The sequence below is a fragment of the Desmodus rotundus genome, chromosome 10 (genome assembly GCF_022682495.2).
Source record: "Desmodus rotundus isolate HL8 chromosome 10, HLdesRot8A.1, whole genome shotgun sequence".
NCBI classification, from domain to species: domain Eukaryota; kingdom Metazoa; phylum Chordata; class Mammalia; order Chiroptera; family Phyllostomidae; genus Desmodus; species Desmodus rotundus.
Genome location: NC_071396.1, coordinates 105,666,907 through 105,687,111, shown reverse-complemented (window position 1 = coordinate 105,687,111; position 20,205 = coordinate 105,666,907). Strand labels below are relative to the sequence as shown.

The 20,205-nt window shown below is 41.5% G+C and overlaps 1 protein-coding gene across 1 annotated transcript; it reads right to left on the bottom strand.

Annotated features, from left to right (window-relative positions):
• Positions 1 to 807: 807 nt before the first annotated feature.
• Positions 808 to 19,923, bottom strand: SERPINB7 (serpin family B member 7). Its single transcript, XM_024580698.3, has 7 exons — positions 19,756 to 19,923; positions 15,180 to 15,230; positions 14,486 to 14,602; positions 9,054 to 9,171; positions 6,731 to 6,873; positions 3,895 to 4,041; positions 808 to 1,814 (listed from the first exon to the last, which is right to left on the bottom strand). Exons 1-7 carry the CDS (start codon positions 19,921 to 19,923, stop codon positions 1,416 to 1,418), a joined length of 1,143 nt encoding a protein of 380 aa, XP_024436466.2. The 3' UTR covers positions 808 to 1,415.
• Between the last annotated feature and the right edge of the window lie 282 nt (positions 19,924 to 20,205).

Here is a 20,205-nt window from a genome sequence, read left to right as displayed (position 1 = left end):
GGGAACTGAAGTCCCCCTAAGAACAGAGTCTAGGAGTAGGTTATTTTTGAATGGCAATCAGTGGGAATGGAGTTGATCAGAAAAACCAGTTTCTCCCCACCAGAAACATACCTGCAAAGCTCTCTGAAAGACATCATGGTCACTTCAGGTGTGGCAGGTCGGTGACCAAATTATTTGTGTAAGCAGCTTCTCCACATCTTTTAAATTATGTCTCACATTCATTCATTCATTCATTCATGCCATAGTCATGGACTCCACAATATTTGTTGAAAGTCAAGTGTCTGCCAGGTCTAGGACTAAGCACCACAGAGCCATGCTTTAGGCTATTAGGACGTTCAGCATGGTCTACTGATTCTCAATTTATGTTTGATCTGTCCTCTAAAGCTACCTGTGACTTACTATAAATATTCATGTATACTAATCCTTTCCTCTTATGAATTTAAATTTTAGTATTTAAACTGAGCTCATCAGCCCATGTAAGTAGCTGTAAAAGTAACTTTCATGTGTAGTAAATGAACAATATTAACAAAATCAGATTTATATTTGGAAAGCATTCTTTCCTTTTCCTTGCTTGCTTGCTTGCTGACTTGGCCTAGAAAAGAAAAGTGCTTCCAGTCTCACCATTGGCGACAGGAGAACAATCACCCTGTACAGTTATGCTGTATTTCTTTAGTCTGATAAATGGAGAAAACACATGTAAACTGCACAGCATGTGAAATAATATAGTGTAAATAACAACTGACAACAGTTAAAAGATATTTTAATATTTGAAAAAATTATGTACATATTAAGTCTCCATCAGGGAAAAGCCAAAACACATTCACTCACTTGAAGTTATTAATAAAATATTTTGGTTGGACCCAGTCCCAAATCCCTATTTTTTTTTTTTTTGCATTTAGAGACTGATTTCACATCAGCATCAAAGTCAACTCAAATGTCTTCTTAGGTCAGCAAGGAAAGTTATCCCTCACCCTTATTTCTAGCAGCTGGGCTTACTTCTTAGATCATTTCCAGTAAAACTAGACTATCTGTGATACCTATTGAGTTTCAGAAAAGATCTCCAGGGCTGTTTCCCTGCTGCCAAGACCAGTGGAGCAGACGGCCGCTGTTCCCAGATGCCATGCCTAGATGCCTGCATAAGTAGCTATGGGGCAGACTGGTCGAAATGGGAGTGGGCAGAAAGACAATGACATTACAAATAGGTGAGGCAGACAGTGGTAGAAATGCTAAGAGCAAGATCGGGATAATCAACCAGGTGTCTGAGAAGGATCAAGTCACCAAAATCATCCACTGACCAATGTTAAAAGAAAGGGAACTAAAGGAAACACGACATGCTTCCCATTAAACTGTATCTATTCACTGGTGGCGGTTCCTTGATGTTGACGGGACTATCGTAAGAGAAACCAATCAGATTGTCAAGGGCAAGAGACTTTGCCACTAAACAAGATGATGTCATTCTTCCTGATGACAAATAGGAATGGGTGATCAGCTCTGAACACTGTAGACGCTGGGAGCAGCTTTTCTACGATGTTGTTTCCAGAGACAGCCGCCGCCTCGGTGCCGTCCTCGTTAACCTCGATGTGTGACTTGTGCATCAGCTTTGACAGATACAGGCGGCCCCCTGAAGCTATGCCAGAGAGATCAGCGCGGGACTCGTCGAAGATATCTCTCAGGCCCAGGGCTTTCAAATGGCGTTTGATTTCATAATCCTTCTCTATCTTGAACTGAGGAAGAAACACTTTGACATACTGGTGGCTCATTTTTCGTGGACTGGTCCATTTCATTAGATTCTCAAAAGTCAGTTGGTTTTCAATCTGTAGGAACATGTAAAACGCAATTTAGAACCGTATGGTTAAGAAACAAATGAGAGAACCACAAAGATATGGTTTTCCATAACGATCCTCTCCTGGGTACTACTGTATTTATGTGTAAGTATGTGAATGGGTCCTGGAGGGTTTGGAAATGGGAAATGATGAAAACATACTTCAAGCACTCTTTAATGAGTCACATATTTAATTTCTTCTGCCATGACAATATGCAACTGTATCATTGTATTTCAGGGAATTTCTCTTCTCTGTCCACATAGGAACATGGATAGAATTCAGGATTCAGAGACCATCAGAAGAAGAAAAGAGCTCAGTAGTCACTTAAATCAGTGTTGCCGGACCATTTCCTCATCGTGAAAGACAGAAAATGGTAATAATGTTTGCAGAGCTCACAGGAGTAAACCAATGGAAGGAACCCCAGGTCACCCGAGGCAAGGAACCCAGAGCTCTAGAACACAGAGCCCTAGCCTCAAGGTCCTGGATGATCAGCCTCTCCCAGCACAGCCTCCCACACTGTCAGCGAGGCTGGGATCCAAATGGACTCCCCAGCTCAACACAGGGGCAACTGAAACTCAAGACAATGTCGGGAGAAGTGCCTGTAGGGCAGAGCTAGGAAACCTCATTACACAGCTGGGCGCCAATGCGTCTCTCCAACAGCATCTGCCCTTAAATGATTCACATATTAAATTCGCCAACTCCTGAGAATTAGTCATAGGTTATTCTAGACTTATAATGGGAAGATTTTTTCATGCACATTGTTCACAGGTCTTATATATGGGCATTTGTTCTCAAATTCGGGCTCACTAGAATCCTAAACAGATTTTCATAGCTATTAAACTTTACTGTATTCTTATCAAGAATCCAAATTTATGTAATCATAATTTAGTCTCATTCAAATTTTCTGTGTGTAAATCATCCACTTTGAAGTTAATCTGTCATAACTTTTTATTCTGAGTTAGAGCTTTTTTCTCATTTAGCCCACTGCAAAGCCTACTTCCCCAGAATTATTTAGTAATGGAGGATTATGCAGACACGTGCATATGTACTAATCTGACCCTCACGTTGGGCAAAATCTATTACAGAAAAAGACTACTTAGGCAATAAGTACCAGGACAAATCTATCTTTTGACTTACCTACTGCTTGTTTTATCTAGGCTCCTTTTTCTATTATTGCAGAATATTTGAAGTTAAAATAATTGATGTGGGCTAAAATCTCATTGGTATAAAGACTGTCAGGTGAATAATTTAATAATAAGAGTAACAACACTTTATATCATCACACTTTCCATTTTTAAACGTCAACTTTATGACATTTCACTTGCTGTTGATTACAAACAAGATAATATAACTGAAGCACCTGGCACCTAGTAGTTGCTCAATAAATAGCCCTTCTGGTTGGAAGTACAAAGGAGGGAGATGAGATCCAGGCTTCTGGGAGTGCAGGCTGCAGACTGAGGTGGCCAAAGTCATGATGAGGAGGAGGGGACAAAGGGCTGAAAGAATATAGGGATCTGAGATACAGAGATGATGTCTGGCTCACGTGGCCACCACCGTCTGCCCCTTCCACTGTGCTGGCCGGTTGCTTTTGGCTACATCAGTCACAGGGCGGCCCCTAACCTTTGCTTTTCCTAGAGACACAGAGGCACAGAGTGAGAGCACACATTTTAATTTTTAAAGGGCTAGGACTTCAAAACTCTGTCACACCATTCCTGCCTGAAAATGCTTAGTCTGTCAAACTTTCAATAGACATGAAGGACAGTTTCCATGGCCAAGGGCAAAGAAGACAGAAACTCATGCCCCTTCCCTGCCATAGCTGAGATATGCAAGGGCTCCAATATTACAACTATTTAAATAAAATTATGTTAATCGGGGGGGATAAGGCAATCTTGACACCTGTAACCATGCCTGGCACATAGTAAGTACTCCTTAAATATTTGTCAAATACATGAGCAAGCAGGTCAGTCTTTAATACTCCAACAACCTGAAATCTTAAAGCTGATGGATGAACACACGATGAACAGTATCCTAAAAGCCATCCCCGCCAGTGACAGCGGGAGTGGCAACTTACCTGGGAGAGGTCGCTCTCGGGCAGCATTACGTACATGCTTATGCCCCCACGATATCTGAGTTCAAGAACTTGCATGTGTGGGTCCTGAATGACAGACAAGTTGAACATCCGCTCTTGATACATCATGGCAACCGTTTTCCCAGGACACTGGAAATTAAGTCACACAAACATGTTAATGAGCCCAACTTGTTCCACTTATTCACCAGGGACGAAAGGAAGAATGACTTCAGCTTCCATTCACTTGCTCCCATAGGTTTTTCCTGACAAGTTAGCGATAGTGGTTGGGTTGGTGCACATCTCAGTGGTAACAGCACACACTTTGACTGCCCAAGCTGTGTGACCTTGGGCAGATCACATCACCTCTCTGTGCCTCCACGTCCCATCTGTATAACAAGCGTAACGACAGTCTCCACTGCACAGGACCATTGTAAGGGCTGTGAGAGCTAATACTATAGCTAACACTTGGAACACCACCTTGCACTGAGTGTTTTATCTGAAAATGTCTATATAATAAGTAATAAATAATCATTAAATAGCATTACAATTGAAAATGAATGCTCTAGATTTTTACTCCACCTGAAGTAAAATACAGACTAGTACTATCAAAATTACACAATTTAAGAATAAAGTCTTATAACAAAAAATTTTTTAATTCCTGTAAAATATTTGACACTATTGCTCAAGTTAACTTGGAGGGAACATGGTAGCTCTAACCTTGAGGGCACCCTCTGTAGATTTGGAAACACCGTGCAGGTGTGCTAAACCACCCTTTTCCTAAAAGACGGTGTGATTCTGCAAACCTGTCAGCTGGCCTGTCGCATCTCCCTTTGGTACAGGAAGCTCTGCAGCAGGAGGATAGATTATTATCTGTTCTGGAACCAAAGGCTTCTCCCCCCGGAAAGGACCTCCTTTTTGACTGAGAGTTTGAACCTCAGAAAGAGCACAGCTGGAACAGTGGAGGGGAAACAGCCGGCTCCTGCGTAGAGAGACAGATCAGCCGAAGTGGGCCTGGTGCAAACGGGCCCGGCACAGCGTGACCCCAGTCTTGCATTTCCACACCGGGCAAGAACCACACGGCGGAGTTATGCTGGAGAGAGGCTGACACAAGGCTTCTTGGCAAAGAGGTCATTTCCCCCAAACTGACATCATTGGTATAGAGTCCACAGTCTATTAGAACCTCTGTACTATAACTATAATATAAGGGACATCAGATAGGCAGGAAAATTATTTGAAACAGTTATTACAAACAGTGCAGAGGAGAGGCCCGCTGTGTCTTCATCGAAGGAAATGAATCAACAAGTGCAGCCTGCTCTGTGAACAAGGCCAGCTCCGTCCTTAAAATTCGAGCACAGCCTAATGTCCTTCCTGTTGCAACTATATAGATAATGTCTCTGAAGACACAGCTGCACTTTTATTAGGATTTATTATACCTTACAGATATTTCTGGGCTCCTCTCTTTACTCCCACAGAGACGCCTGCATGGTGAACTTGCTCCTCAGGCCTGTCCCTACGACGCTGCTGTCATCAGGGGCTTGAGGCAGAGCTGGCTGCCGTCCATGCAAGAAGGTGCAGGGGGCAGTTGCCAGAGCCAGTCTCAGGGTCACCCCGGTCCCTGTCTACTCTGCACTCAAGTGTCCTCTCCCTCCTCTCAGTTACCTCCCAAATGCCTTGCTCCTGCCACGCCTGTGGTTCCACCTGCTAGGTGGCCTCTGATGCCCCACCTCCTCACTGGTCCAGTGACCTTTCATTTCTGCAGCCCCCAGCACTCTTGTGTCTCAAACTTCTGATGTGGGGAAATGCAGGAAGAGCATTTCAGCAGCATTTTCCACTTGAAAAATAAGACCAAGTATAAAAGTTAAATCTGAACTTCTCTACTTCAACATAATAGACTGAGGGATGGACAGGCATACGAGATGAGAATCAATGGCACCCCTTTGCTTCACTTGTGAGGTCTGCAGTGGTTAAGTTAACGTGCCAAGACAAGGCTGCTTCTGTGAGGCAAGGCGAGGACCCCAATGTGGTATTTCTGACTCCAAGGCCTTTGACGTTTCTACTATACTAAGATGATTATGTACAAGTTGGCTTAGAAAAAAAGAGTATGTATTTTATGAAGGTGGTTTTAAATCAAAGATAAATAAATGATGAAATGCATGTAAACGACACTTAGAAATGCATAACTTTAGTAAACATGCTTTTATGTTTTGTAAAAGAAAACATAGATTTGCTGTGACTCAGGAAAAATCATTGATAGTAAATGACTCTAACTGTGTACCCCGCAGTTAGAATCATGAAAATAAAGCTTACACTTTTGTCATATTTTCTTCTTATAGGCCCCCTACCAGAATATCTTCAGATAAATTCACACATTATTAGTTTTCTCAATTTCAAATGTATTTTAAGAAATATCAATTTACAGGACGCCTCCAGTTGTATGTTTCCATAACCTGCATTAGCAGGAAAACAGAAAGTTTATTGTGTAAACACATCTCCGTGATCAGGGTGTCCAACCTTTTGGCATCTCTGGGCCACACTGGAAGAAGAAGAGTTGTCTTGGGCCACACATTAAATATATTCCAACACGTAATCACAAAACATCTCATAATGTTTTAAGTAAATTTATGATTTTATGTTAGGCCTCCTTCACAGCCACCCTGGGCTGCATGCAGCCCGCGGGCCGGGCTGCAGTTTGGAGCCCCCTGGGCATGTGATGTTGTTACTACGGTAGAAAAATGAGGAAAGCGTGGGTGAACCCAGCATTTGTCTATGTAAATGCCACCATTGCTGTAAAGAAATACCATCAGCAAAAACCCTTCCGGCGTGAAATGGAGCCCCATACCTGGGGAGACTTGAAGGGACAATGCATGGTGTCACTCTTTGGAAAGGCTGACTCCCACTGGCCTTTGAAGTACACGGCGTTCACCAGCACCATCACCGCAGACGAGCTGAAGCTTTCCTCGCTAATGATGTTCTTGATCTTGCCTTTTGAGAAATAAATTGAGAAAAAAATGTTCACATTTTAATGTAAATTTTTTAAAAAATGTAAGATGACATAAGCATATTTCTCTTATCATGGAACTGTAACAATTATTACATTCATAGCAATCTATGAGCAGTGACTCCGTCCAGCACTTTTTAAATCCTTCCTGTGCAATATTTGGTTTACTCCTCACAAATCCCTGCGAAGTACACATGGTAATTGATGCCAGTTCCTGTGTTAGGAACTGGGCGGGGAGCCGGTAGGTGATCTGTACAAAGTCCCACAGCAAGAAGTCCTGGCCAGAGGATTCCCATCTAGGAGACAATCCCAGACCCTCTCCCTGCTCATGGGCACCAGGCGGCCTCTATTTGTGGACGAGGCCGCAGTACCCCATCCTGTTGAAAGAGCTAAAATCCTCCCTTTATTCCACAGTCATGAGATCTTTGCTAAATGTTTGCACTTCACATTCTGGATACTTGAGGCACACCAGTGAAAGGCACAGCCCGTGCCATCCTTGGGCACACACCCCGGATGCAGCTGCAGCACACTGCGAGCAGAGCCGAGGGTGTGCTCAGTGTGCGGTGCACTGGGGTGTGGTGGGGTACACTGGGGTGCGGTGGGGTGCGGTGGGGTAAGGCTACAGCACCCTCTCTGGGCAGCCCGCCTGCTGAGCAAAGGGACTGTTTGCAGAAAGACAGGGAAGCCAGGAAGAGCGAAATGTATTGTGGACGCCCTGATGCTACAGGAAGAGTAAAGCTGGGGAAGTTGGACACAGGGGCCAAATAATGAAGAGTCTTCAGTGTCTGGTGAGAATTTTGGATGATCCTGAAGACAGTGGAGAATTATTATTCATGGTTCATCGGAAGACAAGAAAGGGCCTGGTAATGAAGGATCGGATTTGTGTTTCAAGAGGATGGCTCTGGTCGAGTGTGGAGGATTGGCTGGGGAGGGGGTGTGGCAATCAAAGCTGGGTGGGTTTGCTGCAATATTGGCAGCATTTGAAGTATTTCCCCAAATGGGTATTGAGTATACATGCTTATCAACATGAGAATAATTACATATGTACATATATATTAGCATGGAAAAAGGAACAGAGATAAATAAATGGTCCACACAGAGAAAAGTATTAGTAATCTGATACCTTTAGATACTGAAGAGTAAATAGAAGCCTTCCTGGGTATTAGAAAGGTAATTTCATAGTTTCTCTTGATGTGTGAATAGTAGGTATTGGGAAAGTGTGGTGGCAATCGTCAAAGTAGCCCTCTGCTGATGTTATGAATTAATGAGCAAGAGGAGAATTGAGACTCTGCGTTCTTGCTCCCAGGACCAATTGTATGCTGCTGAATGTTCGCATTTAACAGTCCAAATCACACATCCCATATTTCTAACACAGAGCCAGGTAAGCAAATACATGTGTATTGGTCAGAGCATAAAGCAAAGCCACGCCTTAGGTAGAGAAATGGCTAGCTTTGGAGTCCGTCGGTGAACACAACGACAAGGAGCAGGTTTCCTTATTCGCTTTGCACAGAACACCAGCTGTGACTCCATGTCGAGTTGTGGAAGACACCAAAAAAGAAGATGCACGTTTTCTTGAAGGTACTACATGTGCTACATATACTCTTTTGATTTAAAATTTTTTTAATTAAAGATAAAGTATGCATCCTTAGAAAAAGCAAGGATATCAAACATATTTCTTAGACAGTAGGATGCCATAAATTTAACGAGACCCTTCAGTCCGAGAAGGAACAGGAAGATGCAGGATTGGTCGTTAGAATGAACTGCACTGTGGTCAGTAGAAACAATGTCCTGTCACCCACTCTCAGACTTGTTCACTAACCGGGTATGAGATACTGAGGATAACTGAGTGAATTACTTTAACTTACCACTAATTTATGAAATGGCCATCATCAAATCTCTTTGTCTCACGAGAGTATTTCCCAATCAAAAGGGATAACGTAATAGCCAAGACTTCTTAAAAGTATAAAGCATTCAGACTGTTAGGATGCCTCAACACCACACTGCAGACAAATACTAAAGCCATTTCAAATAACAACGATCATTACTTTGGATGAGGAAGAGCAGTTCCTTCTGTGTACAATAGACTCCTAACTTGAACATAGACAGTCCTCAGCCTTCACATATAACCGACAAATCTTGTAGAAAAATCGAGCATTGCACTCACCATGTGTCTCATTTTCAACCCATTTATTAATTTTGTATTTGCTGTCTTGTACAGCATTTGTAAAGTCAACTCGTTCCACTTTGGCATGGTATAATTTTTCAGCACACTTAATATAGTCCTAGAAATACAAATAACATACAGTTCTATAAGTAATACGCAGTTCTTACATTTGCAAATCACCACCAACTAAGCATATAAAGAATATATTCTTGAATTCACCTCTGTAATTTCACTACTTGACTCAAGGATTCATTCCTGCCTCGAAGATGAGGGAAATACAGCTAAAAATAGGAAAACTCGAGGGAAATACAGCTAAAAATAGGAAAACTCCAGCTAGCGGGGAAGCTAGACAGCTGGAGCACCCAGCTGAATTTAACTTTGTCTGGAACGGAATGGGGAGGACCGACAGGGATGATGGCTAATGCCCAGCCCCTTGCCTTCACTGATGCTTTCTCACCATAAATACTTCATGAGCCTCCAAACTTGTGTCCCTTGTTCATGTCACCCCTTCCTACCAAAAACATGTCAAGGCTGCTTCCTGCACTTATGATAAAGCCCAAATCCCCGGACCTGGCCTGCAAGGCTCTGCCGATCTGCACCCCACTTCCCTCATTTCTGGCCACTGTCCCCTTCATACTCTGCTCCCCACCTAGAGCCAGCTGCAGGAAGCTCCTCAGAAATGCCATGCGTCCTGTCTCTCTGAAGGCCTTTCAACAGCATCCATCCTGCCTGGAGTGCCCCACAGGCCCCATGGTTTCTTTTGTCAGTTCCAAGCAGAGATGCCTCTCCCTGAGAGAAGTCTTCCCTGGGCCCCCCCCCCGTGTCCTCCAATAATCCTTCAGCTTCATTTTCTGACCAGCTGTTATCACACTGCATCTTACTAACCTCTGAGATTTCTGGACCCCCTCACAACACAGGAAATTCGGTGAAGTCAGGACCATATATATCTTACCTATTATTGTATTACCAGCCCCTGGCACATTGCCTTGCACATAGTTGGGGCTCAACAAATATTTATTGTTTTTAATAAAAAGACATCATAGCAAGCTAATTTGGCAACACACCAGCAGTACAACAAATACACACATATACATTTTAATGGAAATATTTTCATAATTGGGCAAAATAAGATTCATTGCAAATCATACCCTCGTGTGTATTGTCTAGAGATAGCCTGATGTTACAGGATTCCCAACCCCAATCCTGAGGGTTGGTTAGGTATCCACACTCTGTCTGCAGGGTGGTATTACCTCTATAAAGAAGGTAATACCTGTGTGGTTTCCATGAATAAGGCTCTTTCCATCTTCTCACCCACCATCCATCCCTCCACCTATCCATCTACTCTGACACTGGCTACAAAGAGTATTAAGAACCAGTCCCTGGCCAGAGAAGTTGATGAGCACAGAGCATCAGCACTTCTAGAAAATTCTACAAGAGCTTTGGGCCACCAAGAATTTGTGTGTGTGTGTGTGTGTGTGTGTGTATGATACATATAATTTTTGTTAGCCCAGCTAGTAGGTCTTGCCAATCTCCTTCAAGCGCTGCCGCTTATGTCCCTAAAAAGAGATACATGAAACATAAATGACAAGGAATCAAAGTATTGAGATTGACTGTCAGTCCATATGTTTATTGGCCTTTTAAAGATGATCTTTCGTAAAATGTCAATTCAAGATTTTCTACCCAGCTGTTTGTGTTTTTCTTACTGTCTCGTAGGCGTTTCTGGTTTGGACATGAGTATCTTCACGCTTCCATGTACTGAAAATACGTTCGACCACTATGGTTTGCCTTCTCACTCTCTTTGTGATGGCCTTCAGTGAAAATAAATTCTGAGTTCTCATGCCATCCATCCTGTCTGCTTTCTCTTATATGATCAGTGCTTTATGTATCCTAAAACAAGGACTTAAAAAAATCTTTGCTTATCCAAGGTCTTTAGAATAATATTTGTCTTCTAAGACTTTGTTGTTTCACCATGCACATTTATCTCTATGATCCATCTGGAACTGATTTTTTTGTATACAGATAGGTGTCAACAAACATTTTTCTCTACGGATAACCAGTTGAACCAAAGCCATTTATTACAAATGTCACCCCTTCCTTATTGCTCTTCAGACATTTACCATAAATCAAGTGTCTCTGTGTGTGTCTGTTTCAGGATTCTCCACTGTGTTCCACTGATTTATTGTCTATCTCTGCAAAAATGCCACAAATCTTAATTATTGTAGCTTTTAAGCCTCAATTTTTCAGTAATAGAAGCTCTCTGAGTTTTTTCCTTTTCTTCACCACTAACTTTTCTTAATTCTCTGCATTTCCACATAAATTTTAAAATCAGCTCATCAATTTCTCCAAAATCAATTGTTTTGACTCTATAAATAAATAGACATCATTATAATATTGAGTTCTACCCATAAATAAAATATACCCTTTGTTTTTAAATTCTTTCTCTTTGCAGCTTTTTTTGTTTCTTGGACATCTTTCATTAGATTTATTCCTGGTATTTGATGTTTTATAATGCCACTGTAGAAGTTAGTATTTTTAATTTTATTTTTAATTATGAATAAAGCATAGAAATACAAATGAGCTTATATGTTAACAGTGCTAAATTCACTATCAAATCCAATAACTGATTTCTAAAATCTTTTAGATTTGCTACATACACAAATTTTATCTGTGAACAATGATGATTTTATTTCCTCCTTCCCAATCCAAATACATTTTACTTCTTGTTCTTCCTGCCTGTGACCTCCAGTTCAATGTCTGTATTGGTTTATGGCAATGTTCCAGAAAACATACTCTTTTTGTTCCTGGTGTTAGGGCAAAAACATCTGGCATTTTGCCAAGAATATTTTATGTAGAAAATTCCCTTTCTAGCCCTGACCCATGTGGCTCATTTGGTTCGGCATCATCCCACAAAGTGAAAGGTCACCAGTTCAATTCCTGGTCAGGGCACATGGCTGGTTTGCAAGTTCAGTCCCTGGTGGGGCATGTACGGAGGCAACCAACTGATGTTTCTCTCCCTCACTTTCTCCTTCCCTTCTCCTCTCTCTGAAAATAAGTAAATAACTTCTTTTTAAAAAAGGAAATTCCCTTTCTAGATTGTGAGAATTTTGTTTTCTGCATCTATGGAATCGGTAGTAAGTTCCTTCTGCTTTAATCTCCCACTGTGGTAAATTACACGTATTGGTCTTTAAACGTAAACTCAACGCTGAATCTCACAGTCATCTCTGACTCCCTGCCATATCTGCATGGTTCTTGGCTCTTGGTCCATGTTCAGGAAATGGCTGTTGACTATTGATTGAAGAGGGTATGTTAGTGCCACTTTAATTTGAGCTGCCACAGCGAAACGATGCACACTTTCCATTTTCAATGCATATCAAAGATTCAAAATTACAAATTAAACTATAAAAGTTGAGAGCCATAGAGACTATTTAGTAAAATTCTCTTATTTTATCAACAAGGAAACTGAGGTTTGGACATTTCGACTGATGACTGAAGAGCAGTAAAGTGGCAGAGTTAGGACTCAGGTAAACCCAACTCTTCACCTGGCACTCTCTTGATTATACTCGAATGCCTTTAAAACAGTGGATCTGTGGCTCAGTCATTTGGGAGGCCCCTTGGTTACACAGAGCAACGCAGGGCATAGGGTTGGAAAGAACATTTTTCTGACAGTTCTTGTCCTCCTACAGGCTACAGTTCTTCCTTCTCCCCTTCAGGGACTGTTCCCCACTGTCAGTGGTCTGAGTGATACTCTTCTTCTCTGGGCTCTGCAAGGATGCAGTCACCTGGCTGAGTTGTTGAATTAAAGGTTTTTGACTATTGTGTCCCTGTAAGCAGAGGGAGCTAACTGAGATTTCCTCATCTTGTGACCAAGAAAAAAGTTTTCCCTTTTAAAAAAAAATTTCAAAAGTTAAATGGCTTTCATGAATCAAAGTTCCATTATGGTATCATGATGCTTAGCCTGTTCCTCATCTCTCACTTTGGAAAATATCTGATGGTCCTCAAGTTGCAGTGGGAAGAATGCCCTGTGCAGTGAAGCCACCTGGGTGAATTCTGCATGCTGACCTTCAGTTCCCTCTACATTTAATGAAGACAAAGTATGTGGCTGTTGATTTGCAAGAACCAACTGCTCTATCAACCTCACTGTCAATCATCTTCATGTTAATAAACAATGAGCAGATTTTGTCTCCATTTTCCAAGTTCTTATGCTTCACTGTGCTTTTAGGTGCATTGCTCCGTACACACACCAAGGGCCAGACAAGGGACCGTGGGAGTCTGCTACAAATAGGAGCATGACAGACACATCAACTTACAATTTAAGAGAGTTGGCAGTCCCTCGGGGACACAGCAGTGTGCGTGGCAATAGAGACACGAGATGTGGAGCCGAACATACAGGGTAGCCCCTGTAACACTTGTCCAGGATTCCTCGGGGAAGATTACTAAACAAAGAGCCCTAATGCTTCCTAATTGGCAGGCTGCCAAAGGACTTGGGCGTGGTGTAGGAAAGGGCGAAGAATGTGAGTGGGTGACAGCAGAGGAGACAATAATGGCTGGGTGGAACACAGAGAGCTGGGAAGATGCACGAGGGGGTGAGTCCAGAGATGTCACAGAGTAGTTGTCTCAGAACCGGAGAATTAAAAGGCAGGACGAGCATGCCCAGGGGATTATGGCCGCTGTGTCTGCCTGCATCGCACTCACCAGTTTCTGGTTGGTTGGCACAGCAGTGATAGCTCTAAAGCATTGGGGTGCACACGGCAACGTGCAGAGTGCGTTCTGGTCTGTTGGTCTTTGGATGACCACAGTACTGTGGTAAATGAATTGATAATACAAACACCACATACTCATGCTGAAATTTATTCTGCTGACCTCAAAAGAACCTATTCCCCACCTCCTGTCCAGCCTGAGCTGCTCCCCTGCCAATGGCTGGCCTCCTCTGGCTAGGTCGCTTACTAGGAACCCTTTATAAATGATCTTACTGAAAAGATAAGTAATTCAGTGCTGCAAGGAGAAACGAAAGGGCACAACTGAAGAAAAGGAGGTGAATTCAACACTGGAGAAATGAAACTACCCCAGTAGACACAAAGCTCAGAGAAACAGTGGACAGATTTTTCCCCTGCTGCCCACGGACGCCCTAAGTGGGCGGTCTGCTTCCCCCGTCCCAATGACAGCTCCACATCAGGAACAGGAGACAAGTTCTCTTTGGTTTTGGAGGCTGCCTGCCTAGGGACCCTGAATATGTGGGTCACTCAGGTGAAGAAGTACTTTAAAAATGGGCAATGATATTTGGAATACGCCTGAGAACATAATTAGTAATGACAGGGGAAAAATCACCTTTGTGTGGCTCAGTAGAAAGATGCAAGACTTTATTCAGATGCTGGATCGGACAAGACCCAGGCCCAGAATGGAAATAACCTTCTGAGACAGGAGACTGAACTTACCTCATGAATGTCAAACACTTTTTCTGCGAAAACACCATTGACTATGTTGAGTTCGTAATCTTTGCGGGATGTGTTTATATCAGAAAGAAGTCTTTTCAGTTGATTTTGGAGTCCTTGCTATGATTAAAAAGATGTATAAAATTTATTCTTGGACTGCAAAGAATATATACACATTCTTATTTATGTGGAAAGTAAAATATATATCATACTATAAAAGAATTGAAAAATAATAACACTATAGAAGCAGCAAACAGTGCTACATAAATCGACAGTTTCTTACTCTTTCTCACAATAGTGTCTGTGATCAAAGTGAATTAAAAGATTTACTAAGATAAATGATCAACCTTCAAATAAAATTATGAACAGAAGATAATGAATTTGACTACAGTGTGTACTAAATAATTCATTTTACCAATGTAAGTTGGCTGTGAATATCCAAGATAAAAAGTAAAATATTTAGTTCCATACAACCTTGCCCAAAGCCAGCCGGCACACAAGTAAAATATTGGTAAATTAATAATTAACAGAGAAATTATCAAAAATCATGTTTGCAATATTCACAATATGGAAATTGGAATAAAACATGTTCCTTTGCTTTTAAAGGAGAGAGCGCATGATTCCATACACCAGCGAGACGAGAATTTTTCTAACTTATTCTTGCAGTCTGCTTTTCAAAAGAATACACTGTCTTCACCTGCGCATTAGAAGAGTCTCCGTGTCCTGAGATGCTGTTGAAGTGGAGGACCTGTGAACAGCAACAGAGACGGAGGTCAGCAGATCATGCTCGACAAGAAGGGACCTGGGGAAATAAAATAAGGCAGGAGACTCCATTGGTGGTAGAGCGTGTGCGTGAGTGTGTGAGTGTGTGAGTGTGAGCCCATGGGGCAGGAACGAAATGTGCAGCTGCCCTCCTTATTTGGGTAAAACAGGGGGCTCACTGGAGAAAGTATGAACTGAGAGAGTGAAATCAATGGCTATAAACATATGAAATGTGTTTATTTTAGTTTTCTCATTCTGGGGGAGTAATTTCATAATTACTCACTAATTAAACCTAGACAAGGATGAAAAGGGGTCCAATGAAAAATGAAAACTTTGTTTAATCAAGTAGGAGGCAAAATGGAGGCTAACCACACAGGCACCAAGGCATAAAACAAAGTAGTTATTGACTATCTAGAAATTCCTAAACCTGAAGCTAAATTGGGACTTAGGAGATATAATTTCTGATCCTGCAATTATTCGAAAGTAAGCAGTTTTAAGGTTTTCCTTTTTCACTGCGACTCTCACAACCCCATTAATCTAATAATTGCTCTATGCCCCAGTCTTGATTTTCTGGTGCACTGTATCTGAAGCCCCCTCAAATCCTTATGTCTACGGGATCTGAAACGAAACCCCTCTACGAGGGAGTGACAAAAGTGTGCTACCCATACAGACAATCGCCTGTGCAAGTGACCAGGCCCGACGGCGTGTATGCTGCCTCCCTCCCAGGCATGGATGGACAGAACACGGAGATAATCATGGACTCACTCAATGTATGTTCCTCCAGCCAATTGTTGGAACAGTCTAAGCAGCCACCAGGCAGTGGTGGATTTGTTCGACTGTCTCGGTTCGTGACTCTTAGAATTTTATTGGTTGGATTTTTGTAGGAATACAGTATGAAGCTTTTCCTTAAGGGATCTCTATGCTGTATTTGAACCACACCCATAGAGAGCAGTGAGGGTAGGCAGAAGGGAAATTTAATTAAACCAGTCAGTCTTGCTATTGGTGCCTCTATGGGGGTTTTCGACGCCAAGACTTGAGATCCCTAATTCAAAACACCATCTTATTGGCTATGGGAAAATGAAACAGCTCAGAAAGAGATGTGAAAACTTAACAGGGCCGTGATACCACTATTAGCTTTACCAGGTCAGAGATTTAGAACTTCCTTCAGTTCTATATCCTCTTAATCTTCAATAATAATATGTGATGAAGTGAGAGATAGGTAAAATCAACAAGGCAATTTAATATACAAATTAGAAGTTAATTTAAAATCACAAATGGGGTCTTTGCAGGCATCAGAACACCCTTCTTAGCAGCCTCAGCATCATTTTTCCCTCTAATTCAATGATGTTATGGAGCTTAAAGAACATCAGCCCCCTTTTTCATTTTGCTCTGGACAAACATGGAGATTTGCAATGCCTTAAAGAATATTGTAATTATCTCTTCCACACTGATAGAGTTGTGGTGTCCTTGAACAATTCTGCTTCACAGTTTTGTGGTCGATTTCATTGTGGCTATGGCCCCTCTGTTGGTGAACATGGAGTTGGTCACTTAAGGATCAATGGGGACCCTTCATTTCCATGGAATCATTTATCTTGTTACAAGGAGAGGAAATAAAAGAATGAGTCCTTATAACTTAGACAATGTCATTATAGTTTTTCATTCTTTATGATAACATTTATCTTAGAAAGAAATGAAATTTACCTCTCAGTACCCCCAAAATGAAAATGAAAAGGTTGCAAACCGAAGTTATCACCAATGATCACCTCAGTATAACATGGAGAGGGAGAGGAACACTGACCAGATGGTGCCTTTGAACTCGAACTTAACCTTGAACTTGAGTGGTCCCTATGTGTCTTTCCTCCCTTAGATGAGGAGTTGGGGATGGAAGGATCTAGTTCTATGAGCTTTGAAATAGCTCAGGAAGAAAGATTTAACCGAAAGAAGACCGAGGAAACATTGGAAGTCATAGATATTATATGTAATTGTGAGTAAAATATCAATGGCTTTGTGGGAAAACACTGAACAATGTCTGCTCCTCAGAGTTTTAAACATTTTACTCACTACCTCCTAAGAAGAACCTAGTAATTAATGTGAAGCCTAGTAAGAAGGAAAAAAATCTCCCCCTTTTTGGCCAAAATTCCTCCTTAATCAGACTAACTTTTTAAATCTCCTGTAGTTTTCTTTTTTAAAAAAACGTCCTAAAGTTACCATTGGATAGATTGGCATTTGTAATTACATGGATGTACTAGAAAAATAAAATGCCACCATAATGCGCCAGGACTCAAAGGTCCAAATGTCTTTTCTGAGCTAACTCTGGTGGAACCCAGACAGTATTATAAAAACTATATGAATCTCCAGAAATCATTCTTCTTAACTTTTGAGATAAGCTTTAATAAGTACCAATATTTAACATCACTCTTGTATTATTTCTAATTGCACTCCATTTTGATATTAATTTTGTTGTTTTCTTCTCACATCCCTAGTTGGCTTTTATTAGACTGGTATAATATCAAGGTGATACATATCTATTTTTATATTTTTTTAAATTCTAAGAAATTACAGATTAAATGATAAAACTACCATAGCTAAAGATGCATAATGATACTAGTACATATTTAAATGTGATAAAAATTAAATGACATTTCAAAGGGCATATTTACCATAATTCAAATTACTAGGAATTCTATATTTTCATATGCCCTAGTGTCCCTATGTAGAAAAATCAAAATTTCTTTTTCTTGTTAAATAACTGGTAACATACTCAGATGATGACAAAAAGAGGAAAATTGGGGGTCTATACAATGTAAAAAGTTCCAGGGTATTAGGATTGGGGGTAAAAACAGATACTATGAGACACCTGTGTCCCAGGGGGCTTCCACCTATGTTTTCACACCAAATGGCAAAACCATTACATCTTCCCACAGAAGTGGTAGAGTAAGTCATATATTACAAGTCATATAAATCATATATTATAAGTCATAAGTCATATAAGTCAAAAAGTCATAATGATTTTTTTGGTATAACCTAATTGTGTCTTAGAAAATTTAAATTTGTATAACTTTTAGATAATATTGTAATAAAAAACATGATTTAGGATAAACATTTATGATATATTCTATTTTAATGGAAATGTTATGTGAGAGAGAAAAGAGGGGCAGGAAGCTCAGAAAAAGAGAAATAAATTTTTAAAACTTTGATATGAAAACTAGAAAGTACAGTAATATTAGAGCTAAATAAAGAATATAAACCTGAACCTACAACCTTATAAATAAATATACTTTTCTGATTCTTTCCCCTGATGGCAAGCAGCTCCCAGCTGCCTTTAACTCCGTGGAACCTCACTGCTCGGGCCGACTCTGGACTTTCACACTGTTATCTGATAAAGGAGCCACGCTTTGCAGAGAGTAGCTGACCCCTCTTTGAACCAAGAAAATTCAGGACAGGTCTAGAACATCTTGTTGTCCGCAAGCAAAGCTATTTTAGAGTCATCTGGAAGAATTTATTTATTTTAATGATTTTTAAATGTATTTTTTATTGTTGACACTATTCTAGATGTCCCCCCTTCCCCACCCCTTGCCGCCACCCTCCACCGAGCCCCCACCCCCCAACCCCACCTTCATCACGTGGCTGTCTGTATCCATGGGCTATGCATATATGCGTATATATTCTTTAGCTAGTTTAAAGGGATTTGTACTGGCCCAACTGTGAGCATTTGAGCATCAAAAAGAAAAAAGACTCTCAGCCCATGGTAGTGCTTCAAAGAGACATATCGATGGGAGCCATAAAGAGAGGAGTCACCAGGTGAAAGGGATGACGACGGCCTCCACGTGCATCCTGGACCTGGTGTCTCTCCTGCTACTGAATTGCGATGACAAATTCCTGAGAGAAGAGAAGGAAACTGTGGCCATTTACCTCCCTGTGCAGCCTGGCTCAGGGCAGTGTACAAGAGTGAATGAATGGGCACTTTCTAAAGGTGGCGGTGACAATCCAATGGCCGTCCAGGCAGGCTGCTATTGTCTGGAATGTTCTATTATGCCATTTGTGCCCAGTCATCGATGTTTAAACTAAGACTTCATTGGTATCTCCTTGGAACTCTTCTTTCTCGTCCATATTTACTCAAGCACTGGTTCTCAAACTTTTCTGTGCACCAAGAGAGTTTATCAAAACAGGGATTGTACTGGGCTCCAGACCATGGTTTTTGATTCAGTAGGTCTGGGGGAGGCCCAAGTATTTGCATTTCTAACAAGCTCTCCAGCTGATGCTGTTGGTGCTGGTCTGGGAAACACACTTCGAGAACCTGTCCTAAGGAAAAGGACCAAAGCTGCAGTTCTGGAAATATCTTTGCTGTCTCCCCACTGCCAGACAAACCCTGCGAGTTGTGTGCATTCTTCACACCTGGAGAGGGGCTGTTGACCTGCCCTCACTTCCCTGGGACCAGTGCCACCAAATATTTTCTGGGGGAGAGCAAGTTGCCCTGAGGACTAACCGCAGAAGCCACAGTTCGGACTGACCTTATCCATCTGAGAAGCACAGTCACCTCGCGTGCCCAAGCGGACCACGGCCAGGGCTGTGAAGATGCTCAGAGAGGAAAAGAATACATTTCCACTTCCGTGATTGGTATCCATCTCTCGGAAGAGGTTGAAGCCGAAGTCCGCATTCACTGCAGCAAGGGAGGCCATCGTGGAACGGAGTGCCACCTGAGCAAGATGAAGACATGAAATGAATTCCAAGGACATTTTCCGTCAATGTCATGGGTTTTATATTCCTTTACTTTCTAAAAGCTTCTTTTCTTCAGCCCTGGATGTAACCATAAATAACTTAGAACAACAAAAAAAATGTTCCTTTGCTCCAGTATTCTTGTTGCCAACATGCTAAAACTCTCTCTCCTGGCAACAAGAATATGATATACTCACTTTTTACATTAATATTGTCTAGTGCAATGTTTATGTGCTTCTGCCCAT

What these genes read in the sequence shown, in the direction of transcription:
- SERPINB7 (XM_024580698.3), bottom strand. Translation starts at nt 19,923, where the DNA reads ATGGCCTCCCTTGCTGCAGTGAATGCGGACTTCGGCTTCAACCTCTTC. An exon ending in GTGCTTCTCAGATGGATAAG is followed by an intron (nt 15,231 to 19,755) that starts GTCAGTCCGAAC and finishes TGCTGTTCACAG; the next exon opens with GTCCTCCACTTCAACAGCAT. An exon ending in GGTTGAAAATGAGACACATG is followed by an intron (nt 6,874 to 9,053) that starts GTGAGTGCAATG and finishes ATTTCTCAAAAG; the next exon opens with GCAAGATCAAGAACATCATT.